Source organism: Peromyscus eremicus, chromosome 11 (assembly GCF_949786415.1).
Source record: "Peromyscus eremicus chromosome 11, PerEre_H2_v1, whole genome shotgun sequence".
In the NCBI taxonomy this organism is placed as follows: domain Eukaryota; kingdom Metazoa; phylum Chordata; class Mammalia; order Rodentia; family Cricetidae; genus Peromyscus; species Peromyscus eremicus.
Genome location: NC_081427.1, coordinates 45,071,365 through 45,083,950, shown reverse-complemented (window position 1 = coordinate 45,083,950; position 12,586 = coordinate 45,071,365). Strand labels below are relative to the sequence as shown.

The 12,586-nt window shown below is 39.0% G+C and overlaps 1 protein-coding gene across 2 annotated transcripts in view; it reads right to left on the bottom strand.

The window, feature by feature from the left end:
• The window catches only part of Zswim6 (zinc finger SWIM-type containing 6), a 185,190-nt gene that overhangs the window by 48,394 nt on the left and 124,210 nt on the right, over nt 1-12,586 (bottom strand). For both annotated transcript variants that reach the window (XM_059276088.1, XM_059276089.1), the window contains exon 3: nt 4,654-4,802. In XM_059276088.1, the coding sequence (XP_059132071.1) occupies nt 4,654-4,802 (149 nt within the window). The remainder of the gene's footprint in view (nt 1-4,653; nt 4,803-12,586) is intronic.

The following is a 12,586-nucleotide window of genomic DNA, read 5'->3' as shown; positions in this document are numbered from 1 at the left end:
AACAAAGCAAAAACGTTAACATCTGTAAGTAAATAAGTAACAACAACACAAGAGACAAACAACTCACTTTTATTTCTGGGGTGTGTTTGTATGTGTGTATGAGAGAAGCCTTCACACCAGTCCTCTAAAGCATACAAAAGTACGAAAAACCATTCTGCACCATACACTGCAATGTAATGAGAAAAAGCACCATCATTTATTGTAAGCTTTGCTTTAGAAGTCGCATACAATAATAAAGTTTTCCCAACTTTTCAATTTCAAATGTTTTGGTCAGTTTTACGCATTTCATTAAGACAATTATGCCATGTTTCACATGTAGGGTAAAAATGCACTCTGTGTGTGTGTGTGTGTGTGTGTGTGTGTGTGTGTGTGTGTGGTGTCTTATAAGATAGTGTCTTTCTATAGTTCAATCTGACCTCTAACTCATGATCCTCCTGCCTCAGCCTCTTGACTGCTGAGATTACAGGCATGTGACAGCACACCTGAAGTAAGTTTGGAATGTTTCTCTCAAAGAATGCCTGTTATCTAAACCAGATCTACTTTGTGGTCAGACTATAATCACCAAAATAAATGACTAGCTAATTCATGCTTCCACAAACCCCAGAAGTGCACAGAAAGAGGCATCTGAAAACCGGGTTAGCAAAATGTTGCTCCGTCACAGGGATGTGAGTGATGGCACTCCTCTGCTGGATGTGGAAGCTACACACACACACACACACACACACACACACACACACACACACACACACACACACAGTCTGGCATGTTGATTGTGTTTACCACCATAGTAGCAGAATCCAAGACACTCCACTGAAAAATGGTTTAGGAATCTTATAAAATGATCTGTTGTGTAATAGTTTACAAGTCATCAGTTATAACTGTAATTCGACATTTCTTAGCTATATTCACAAAATTGTGCAAGAACTTTACTTTTTTTTAAAGATACATTAGTAATTTGGGCATGTTCTTTCTTGCTGAATTATTTTACATGAGCAGTAGCATACAGTCATCTCCAAGGATCCATGACTTCCAGAACCCCATGGAAACACTAAAATCTTCAGTTGCCCAAACTTATAATAGTTCTATGTACCCTACACGAACACTTCAAAGCGCCTCTACATTAACTTATGATACAACAGAACACAAAACAATGTTGTTAATACACAATACACTATGTTAATACTTGTTGGCATGTTATCACCTAAGGGTGATAAGAAGGGAAAATCTGTCCGTGTTCAATACAAATGGAAACATCTTCGTAGACTGAACTACATTTTCAGTCCATGGATGGTTTCTCTGTCAGTGCAGAACCTGTAGACACAAAGGGCTGTGCACATTCACAAGTGGGCTTTGTAGTGATAAGAAGAATTGGACAGAGCTTGGAGGTTTAAGAATGCTCACTCTGTATGAACGCTCCACAAAGCACCAAAACAAACAACAAAAACCAATTTCTGACTTAATAACTGAACTTGGACTTTCAAGCTAGAATCATGAACTGTTCATTTCTCTGTGCTTCACTTCCCAAATTAGAAAATAAAAAAAAAACACCAGGGTTAATCTCTCTACAGGAAACCATAAATGAACACATACACCCTCAAAGTGTATGATGCTTACTACATAGTTCACAAATGAGAATCCTAACTTAACAACAGTTGTCCTGTGATAGATTACTCCAACAGTGTCCTGGAGGTGAGGAGGGAGATTCCTGTGATAGATTACTCCAACAGTGTCCTGGAGGTGAGGAGGGAGATTCTTTTTTCAGGATTTGACATGAAAGGCAAGGCATGAAAAAAAAAAAAAAGGCTCATCTGCAATACAGCATTCCAAGAGCACACATCCTCCACCTCAGGCTTGGGCCAAGATGAGCACTGAACTCCCCCAGGCCCTTAAGCATTTGAGCCTTGTATAAAGAACCTACAAGCACTTTCCCCCTGAACCCAAATATGAAAGCTCCAGAAAGTCAGGAACAGGTGATGTCAGAAAGAAAGGGAGATGTCATTTGCTGGACAATGTGCTCAAGAGTCTGACATACATCTATGCCCACCAATGCATTTCCAAACAACACGTAGACTAGACCAGATTATAACCCTCATTTCAGGAATTCTAAAACCAAGCCTTGAGAAATTAAGCAACTGCCCAGTGAACAAAAATAACATCTGGAATCAGAACCCACATTTGCCTTAAGGCTAAAAGTGCTATACATTTACACATTTCCAAAATTAGATGCTGCTATTACTTCATGTGCATATGGAATACATATATAACACACAGGGACACAAGTAACAACTACAGACTGGCTTAAAATACATATTTTACATCATTTCCACTTGGTCACAATGTGCTCTATGGACATGGAACATGTAAAATGCTTCCTCTGTGTCTGAAGATCTAATAGATTTGATTGGTTTATTTTGCCGATACATTTCTAAGCTAGTACTCAGAAACAATAATGAAATAAATGCTTAACTATTAAGCGTATTAACCCAAACTGTATAGTAATGAAATTTAAGTACATCTATTGTCCAGAGTTAATACATTTTCAGAATATTAACTCTAAAGAATGACAAATCTGAAGTATCTGTGTACCAAGAAATAATTAAATCATGTGTGAAGTCTCTATAGATTTAAATGCATAACATTATAAACAAACTTTTGTAAATCTGATCATCTACATTATGCCTATAAATCTTTTTAACAGAATACATTAGTCTCTGGCCATATTCAATAACAGAATTCATGTGAAACTTTGTGAATTAAAAATAAATGAACACAAAATATAAATTCATCACTTTTTAATTTTTGTGAATACTGGAGCTGTTTAACAAAAGCATCAATTCATAAAGCCAATTGTTCCTTTAAAAATATTTTTAACACATTATCTACAAAAATGACTATACCTTCAAAGGAAGTATAATGGTTTGACATTAAGGTCTGAGGGTAAAAGGCAGGGCATATGTGTTCATGTGTAGGTTATCAAGCACATGTTTGCTCATAAGAGCAGAGGCCAGAGGCTATAACACAAATTGCTAAACACTCTTATTAATAAACAAAAAACCCAAAGCCAGATATTAGGGTGAATTCTGAAAGATCAGAGAAGCAGAACAAGCCAAAGCTACCTCACCTCACCAACTTCTCAGCTGATCCTGTTTCCTCAGACTGGAAGTCTCTGAGTCCCCATCCACACTGATCTCAGCTGAACTGCCTCTCGAAAGCCTGAAAGCTTAAAAGCCTCTAGTTCCTGGTCCTCATGCCTTATATACCTTTCTGCTTCCTGCCATCACTTCCTGGGATTAAAGGCGTGTGTCTTTCACAAACAAGACACGAGATCTCAAGTGCTGGGATTAAAGGTGTGTGTCACCATGCTTGGCTGTTTCCAGTGTGGCCTTGAACTCACAGAGATCCGGTGGATGTCTGCCTCTGGAATGCTAGGATTAAAGGCATGTGCTACCACTGCCTAACCTCTATGTTTAATATAGTGGCTGTTCTGTTCTCTGACCCCTTGATAAGTTTATTGGGGTGCACAATATATCAACCACAAAAGGCTGATAATAGTGTGTCCTCCTCTATGACTTTGCAGATCTCTCTTCCCCTCCTTCCTTCCCCCTCCCCCTAGACAAAGTCCATAACCAAACCTGGAGCTCATCAATTGGGTGGGCTGGCTTGACTCCACCCCAAGGCTCAGAATACAGGCATGCCACCTCCACACTGAGCTTTCTGTGGGCTCTGAGGACTCTTAACTCAGGTTCACATGCTTGTACAGGGAGCATTTTACCCACCAATTCATCTCACTACCCTAGTATTAGTTTCAAAAAAACACTTTATCCAGTATTTAGAAATTATTTTATGGTACACCAAATGCTTTGCAAAGCTTCTGATCACAAAAAAACTTGTGTTAAGAATATGAGGTATTTCTTAGGTCATCAATTTTTAGTAGCTGAATAAACACGACATCATTATTTAGTACTGTTATCAAAACAATGGGAAGAGAAGTTACTTTTAGTTGTACAGATGAGAAAACTGACAAATAATTTCCCAAAGTTATTAGTCCATACACTTAGACAGAGTAGAACTTTGAAGATTATAAAACTAACTCACACTTTTGAAACTAATGTTAAATATCACTGGAATTTTTAAGGTGTATGTGTAAAAGAAATGTTAAGTTTAAAATTATGCTCAATCTGGGAAAATTACCTAGAAAAAAGAAACACTTGGAAGGATGTCAAGTTAACACTAAAGCCTTTACTCTGCTTTTACTAATGAAGTGTTTGGGTTTGTTTGTTTTGGAGACAAGGTTTTTCTGTGTAACAGCCATGGCTGTCCTAGAACTTGCTCTGTAGTCCAGGCTGACCTCAAACTCAGAGATCTACCTGCCTCTTCCTCCCAAGTGCCAGGATTAAAGACATGTGCCACCACCACCCCAGGGAAAGTTTTTAAAAACTATAACAAATTATCATCTTTTTATAGTAACTAAGAGAGACAAAAATGCCCCCACATGGTACAGAAGGTTACTTACACAAGTTAAAGCCTGTATTATATACAGGTTTCTCACTGGCTCATTGGCTTAAACTCTCCATTCTATTCCACACAAGATCTTAGATAGTTACTACATATGCTCCTATACTTGGAATCCTTCTCCGAAACAGGCAACCGTACCTTTGCAAAGAGCAAGTTGAGTTGCTTCCCCGAGCCGTGGTACCCGCCCTGGGAAAGGAACAGTTTAACCTGCTCCTGCACCTGCTCCTCATCCAAGTGCCAACAGTTCTCGTCGTCGATGCTAGCACCTGCCGTGGGATCAGGAGCACCTGCAAAGCAAAGGGACATGGGCTGCATTAACTGTGCTCGGAGGTGCTAACAGCAAATGCGGAAAGAATTCAGATTCTGGTGCCTACACTTTTAAAGTCCGGCTCAATTTCAATTATGCATACAATTTATGACTAAAAGAAATGCAAGTCACCTTTGATTTCCAAGACTTTCCTTGTCTGTACTTAGTCAAATGCAGATTACTGTAGAACTCAAGTATTTCCATTTTATAAATGTAGAGCCTCTTGTTTCTAAAGAGAAGTTTACAAGTCTTCTAAAGAATTAAAGAGTCACAGGGTAGAAGTGGTGCACACCTTTAATCCCAGCACATGGGAGGCAGAGGCAGGTGGGTGTCTGAGTTCAAGTCCAGCCTGGTCTACAGAGCTAGTTCCTGGACAGCCAGGGCTATACAGAGAAACCCTGTCTCAAAAAATGAAAACCAAACAAAAAAGAATTAAAGGTATCTTACTGTAAATGCATGATGTAGGAAAATCTATGTAGAACATACTAGAAAAATACTTCTCAAAGACACCCAGAAAATACAGAACAAGTCACTTCAGCGCAGTATGTTAACTCAAGAAGCTTCACCATTATCTGCTACTATAAAAACAGCATGCTGACGTGAGCCTTTAGTGCAGAAAACGAAAGATTAAAAAGGGAAATCAAGACACAAGGGAGCAGGCAGTGCAGCTGTTGTACTAACTCAGGTTGTAGTGTTACCTTGCCAACTGCATAAATATTTTATTGCTGAAGTACACAGAAAAGACAACAGCTATGTAATAAACCCAGTGAGTGAAGGCTACCTTAGAAATTTAAGTGATCCAGATACTTAAGGAAAAATTGTAAGTTTCATTATTTGTTAAGAAAATAAAATAGTGGCATTTTAAGGTCTAAGATCTATATGAAATAGATTTTTAAATATGAGAGCATTCCATTTCTAGTGTCTCATTTCATTATGAGCCTTTAGACATAGATATGATTCTATCACTTGTCATTTAATAATCAAACGCAAAATCAACTGGTCAAGGAGATCATCACTAATGTCTCCCTAGAAACTGGGTCTGCTTGACCCTAGTAGAGGGCCACAGTAAGAGAAACCCTAAAAAGTGCCATTTATTCTTTCAGTCAGTATATCCACAGTGGCAACTCTGCCAGCCTGCTTCTTGTCAAGACATGGAGATATAATGGTACTCAAAACACAAAATTCCTGTTCTTAACTAATTTAAAACCTGTTTTTTATCTAGTACCTACATAATACCACTTATACTGTGCCCAATATGCTTGTGTGTTTATGTACTTATATGACCACTGCTATATATTAAATTGGAAAGTCTGACTGGAAAGAAACACCCCTGGCATAAATGAAATGCCTTGATATTTGCTATTCTATTCATTTTTAAAACGGCTTGTTATAATTCTTTACACTAATACTATACCATAGTGGAATTGCAACATACTATTTGGAAAGCATGGTTCTGAGTAAAAGCAGTGCAATAATAATAATGCAAATGTGTGATATGTACATGTATGTGCACGTGTGTATGTATAGTGCTGAATGGTGACAGTTCCTTAAAGTCAGATATTGGGAGACTTACCAGAACTCTGAGTTAGCCATGGATTGCTAGAATAAAATACATTCAGGAAATGGCAATGAGCTGAGATCTGCCTTAAGCAGATTAGAAGCTAATTAGAAGTCCACTAAAGGCAGGGAAAAGAGGGATGGGTCACATGTGGGACTAAAAAAAGAACTTGGGCAGAGGCCTTAGGCAGAAAGAAGCATGGTACACAGAAATGGAAGTCCACTCAGCCCGAGAACAGAGGGCCAGGGCAGAGCAGGACAAGACACTCCTGGAGGATCAAAGGTTCTCAGGCTTCGCAGCTGAGGAGCTCAGCGTCTCTTCCCTGGGGACAATGAACAGGAACTCATGAGGACATTACCTGAAGCAGAAGAATGGCATACTCTTCATCCTGATATGCATCAACTGCAACATTCTTACCATGAAATATTAATTATGCAGCCACAAAAATGAATGGGGACAGTCTCCATGTATTACAATGGAGTACAACTAATCTAAAAATATGGTTGAATGAAAATAATGAGAAGAAAAATATACATGAATACACTAATTTTATGTTGATGATGAGGCTTTTTAAAAGAAGTTATGCATTATTATCTCCTTACACAAACCATCTGGAAAAGATAACATGGATGCAAGCAGACTTGGTGAAGATGTAAACATGTAAGGAATCATGGGATGTGGACAGGCATTGGTTTCTAGATTAAACTACTATACAGAATATGGGACAATTCACTGACATAGAGAAGGCTCAAATTTGGGAGTTCATTTTTAAATACAGTGAATCTGGAATACCTTGGGGACAGGACAAAGGAGGGCAAAGGATATAAACAGGAAGGAGGCCATGCCATGGGAGGCAGCGCAGGTTTAAAAAGGCCCCCAGGGGAGCACTGGGGAAGGCTCACATCTAAATGCTGGAGGAAAAGCACTGAGGGCAGTGGGAATGGGTGTCCCCTCAGAAGAGCTGGAAAGACTTCCCCAGAAAGAGGGAGAAGTTGCTCTAATCAGGGACTGGGCAATTAGACCGATGTCCAAGCTGTGTACGAGTGAGGATTTTATCTGTCCCTATTGTCACAGCAATCTGGGAACCAAAAACTTAGAGGAAAGTATCAAAAAGAAGAAGGGGAAAAAGCAAGTATTTTCTCCCTAAAGATTCGTTTGAAAGGCTAAAAATCCATTGTAAAGTGGCCTTACATACACGATTTCCTATTTTCCTCACATGGACCATTACTGGCATGCTTGTTCTCACAACTCTCATTTCACAGGAAGCTGTGAGGACACATAATGCTATCACAACTAGGTCTACAAATGTATCTCCAAGAGATTCAGAGTTCCTAATTCACACATTCATCCATTTTGATTACTGGGACCTGCTCCCACGTACTCTCTGTGGAAAGACAGCTATGAGTTCTTTATGGAAATGTATCAGAAGACACTTTCCAAACAACTAAACTACAAGGTCTCAACTTTTAAGTTCTCCCCAATATATTACTACTGAATCTCCCCCAGGAAATTTCAGGTACAGATCAAACTGGCTACTTATCATTCATTTCTACTGTTCCTTCTGACGATTTAGACTCTCAGAGCAGCTGGTCTTCTTGTGTGTGTTTTCTTGTAGTGTGCCTGCTAGGACTCCATCCTCAGTAGGAATTTTCAGTTATACCTGGGCCTGCTTGGGGAGGGACGGACTGTGCTGTCACAACCAAGGGCTCTCAGTTGCAGGGGTCAAAACTCTATAGGAGAAACGTAGGGTTCAGTTTGCCACAGAAATCCAAGTATTTTAAGTAGACATGAACTTGAACGAGAGGGAACAAATCATCTTCCATGGCCTGAATTGGCAAAGTGATCAACACCGAGAAACCTCCTAAACACTGCAGACTATACTCAATTCTTAGTTATTCCAAGCAAGGAACAACAAATGATATTAGAACCCAGGAATCACTCCTGGCTTGAATTAAATAATAGTTGATGATTCATCCCCCACCTCTGCTTAGAAAAATAAGTTTTAAAATACATTATATTTTAAAACTGCTTTAAGGAATCATTTGTGTTTACACACACACACACACACACACACACACACACACACAGGTTCTTGCCCAAATGGAGAAATAACTAATAGTAATAAATATATGAATATATTGTGTTACCCCTCTCCCCCAATTTTTACAAAACCTTGTTTGGCTTTGAGCCTTTTTGAGTGTTTTGGTGTGCTAGTATCAGAATTACACTATTTCATATGAATATTATGGGAAGGAGGAAGGCACTGGAGAAGAAAATGACTTATGGATAAAATCTACAAAGTCTACACATGAATTCAAAGGATAAGCATGTTCTAAGCCCACATTAGAATTCCAGTGAACTCAGTTCAAGGAACAGTTTAGAAAGAGTATGTACCCTTGGGCAAAGTACTTATGCTTCTTCTCGGGCTTCTATCGTAACTGCAAAACTCTACAGATAGGAATAAAAACATTACAAGTCTGCTGATTCACTGTTGAAAATTTTGGCTACTGAGTTATAAGAATGAAAGCAAAGATAACTAGTGGGTATGAGATTTTACTTGATATTCTTTACATATCAAGGTATACATCGCATACATTATAGGTCAAAAGATTAAATAACTACAACAACAGTAATTATCTCTAAAGTATAATTGCATATATTAACTTTTCATTGCTAAGATGGGGATATAATTCTGTGGTAAACTGTCTGCCCACCACATGTAAGACCATAGGTTCAGCCAGGCGGTGGTGGCGCATGCCTTTAGTCCCAGCACTCAGGATGCAGAGGCAGATGGATCTCTGTGTTCCAGACCAGCCTGGTCTATAAAGCAAGTTCCAGGACAGCCAGGGCTACACAGAGAAAACCTTATCTCAAAAAACAAAACAAAACAAAACAAAAAAACAACGACTGTAGATTCAATCTTCAGCACTGTTCACTAGCTAGCTAGTTCAATAACAAATATTTAAAAATAAACTTTAAAACTGAAGTTTAACTATTTAAAATCCAGTATGTCTTGATTATACACGACTGTGCTTGACTTGACATCCTATAAAAATGTAAGAGCTACAAAATTTACTTCTACTTATTTTTTTTTTTTTAAAGATTTATTTATTTATTTTGTACACAGAAGAGAGCACCAGATCTCATTACAGATGGTTGTGAGCCACCATGTGGGTGCTGGGAATTGAACTCAGGACCTCTTGAAGAGCAGTCAGTGCTCTTAACCTCTGAGCCATCTCTCCAGACCCTACTTCTACTTATTAATGGTCATCTATAATCAAAGACAACACTCTAAGCATTTAGCTTTAAAGAAAATGCAAAGAGAAACATAATTCATATACTTATATATTTACTACTAAATATCCTGAGTTGGGCAGGAACCAGAATCACTATGTCTACAAATTAAATGTTTTAAAAGCTATCATTAACTTACTCTTATAAATGTTATAATATTTGCACTGTATAATCAATCTTTGGAGGTATTTTATTACTAGAGTTCAATTCAATTGCAAGCCTTTGGGGAAAAGGGAAACTATTTTTAGGGGGTGTGGGGGACAGTGAAACAGCTAATTGTCTACTGTTCTCAGATAGATATGTGATTCTGACTTATCTCCCACCTTGGTCATGTCAGACCAGAGGAAGAAGCAAAGGAGTAATCATGGACATCAAGAACCACTGTCTACTTAGCTTAGTTCTGTTTCATCCCAATATCAAAAACCTATCACAACACTTCCCTGAATTAAAACCTATCAGAATTCCTAAGGCGTACTGGATACCTTGGCACCACTTCAGACCTACTGAATCCAAGTTTTCTCTTTGAACTAAGAAATGAGGAAGAACAAGAATTCTGTAGTTGGAGAGAATGTTAAGTATCTTGGCAGGATGTGGACCTTAATAATCAATAAAGAGAAGCACTAAGGGTCCCGAGGTACCACACACCACCCCTCCCCTGTTCTGACTGAAGCACAGGTTAAGATAGTTACTGAGACAGCTATCTCACACTGGATGCTGTCGCTTCTCAGTATTAGGTAACACAAATCGTCTTGCACATTTTAAACTGGCCCATGAAGACATAACCACAGTGGGCTTCTGCTGTGTTTGGCCCACGGGGTTTTAAGTTCTACTGTAGGATGAGAAGGTAATTCTTTCTCTTCTAGCGGGACGGTGATGGTGCACGCCTTTAATCTCAGCATCTGGGAGGCAGAGACAGGAAGATCTCTGAGTTGGAGGCCAGCCTGGTCTACAGAATAAGTTCTAAGACAGCCAGGGCTACATAGAGAAATCTTGCCTTTAAAAAAACCAAATAAATAAAAATAAACAAATGAATAAATCATTTCTCTTCTCCTACTCTACTGTGACCTGCTTCCATAAAACTATCATTTCAAGAATTTATTTTTCTGTTTTTATTTAGTGTGTATGAGCATGTACAAGTCAGTTCTCTCCATCACGTCGGTCCTGGGGATCAAACTCATGTCATCAGACTTGGTGGCAAGAGCCTTACCCACTAAGCCATCTCACTGCTCCCCTCCCCCCGCAAATGCTTTTAGCCATTTACACTTAGAATTAATATTCCTTTTCGTTGAAATTATCAAATTTCCTCTATTTAGGCAGAATGCAGGCAGCAGATGTCTATACTGCAGAGTTAATTTAGTCTCTTTGGTGGGGGACCTATGGAAGAACACTATCATAGTTTTAGTGCCGCCTGTTTAAGCTAGAAAACATTAAGTCAATGGGTACACCCATCTTTCAAATTGAAGGCAACATCATGTCATCAACCATTGGCTCTGAGGAGAAAGGGGCAAAACAGCAAAGTCTGGTAACTCAAGACTCAAAGTAAGTCTTTCTTTGGAGCAGAGAGAAAACTAGAAGACTTCAAAAAATGATAATAGATAAAATGATAATAAATAGAAATGTTCTTTAGAAAAGACTTACACTTCATTCTTAATTTTATTTTAAGATGGTGTAGGCTAATGCTTGTATTTCAGTTAACAATTATGTTGTAGTTCAAACAACAAGACCCATCCTCAGCTCCTCTCCATTCATCTCCTGCAGTCCTGCTACCAGGAGAGAACTCAGTGGCTTCTCTGGAAGCTGTGGGGTGACAGCAGAGGAGCTTCTGCTCCAGCCAATCAGCTTCCTTTAGCTAAATGCCAAGGAAGTAAATGAGTTCCACTTGCCAATGGAAGTATCTCAGGGTCCTCAAATACAACTCCTCAGTTTCTAGTCTCTCCTCGATCGTTTCCCCCTCTCTGACCATTACTCATCTTTTATTATCATTTAATTTACTTCAGTCTTCAGGGGTATATTCATGTATCTTTTATGGGTAAAAAAAGCAATAAAGCATGTAACCATTTTCCAACACCCATTAAACAAGCAGCAGATAAACAGCATAAAAACACTGCACAGTAGCAGCTAAGTCATTGTCCATTATTTATCTGATAAAATGTACTAACAATCACTTGGCACACAAATATGAGTATCTATGCAAAGTTCTTAGAAGGTTTTGTTTTTGCAAATCAAACTCTTCAGCCATATTAGAAAGAGCTCTACTATCTTGCAAGCTCTAGCAATAGTCTGCTCTGTTTATTTCAAATGATGCCTTAAAATGCTGGTTTGTGAGCTGGGTATTGTGGCATACGCCTATAGTCCCAGAAATACAGGGGGCAAGATTGTTGAAAAACAATCAAACAACAAAAACAATGGACAAACAAAAACAAAATCTACAAATATTTCCCTCCATTATTTACTACTGGCCCTACAGATCTACAGATGCAGGTCAAGTGCACACTACAGTGATGGAGATAACAGGATCTAGTACTGTTTGCTCTCTGACCTTTCCCCATCTTGTGAATAGGAAACTGAGGCCTAAGAAGATTACTTGTCCCAGTAACTTAGCTTGAAAACACAGAGACCAGAGGCTACCTTCTAACTCAGATTAGTCAGACTTTGAAGATGGAACTCTTATTAAATCCTGAACTGGCTCCAGGGGGAGGCCTGAGAGAGCCACTTGTGGGCAACAAGAGTAATCTGCTCATCTAACCAATGTGGGAGGCTGGGGGGTCAACCAAAGGAGAAAGGAACAGAGGAGACTCCACAAACGAGGGCTAAGGGTGTCAGAGATGACTGTCAATCTGGGTGAAAGGGGACACGATGAAAGCTACTGAGCTCAAGTACCTAGCCTATCTCTGCACTGTACCCGAAAAAAT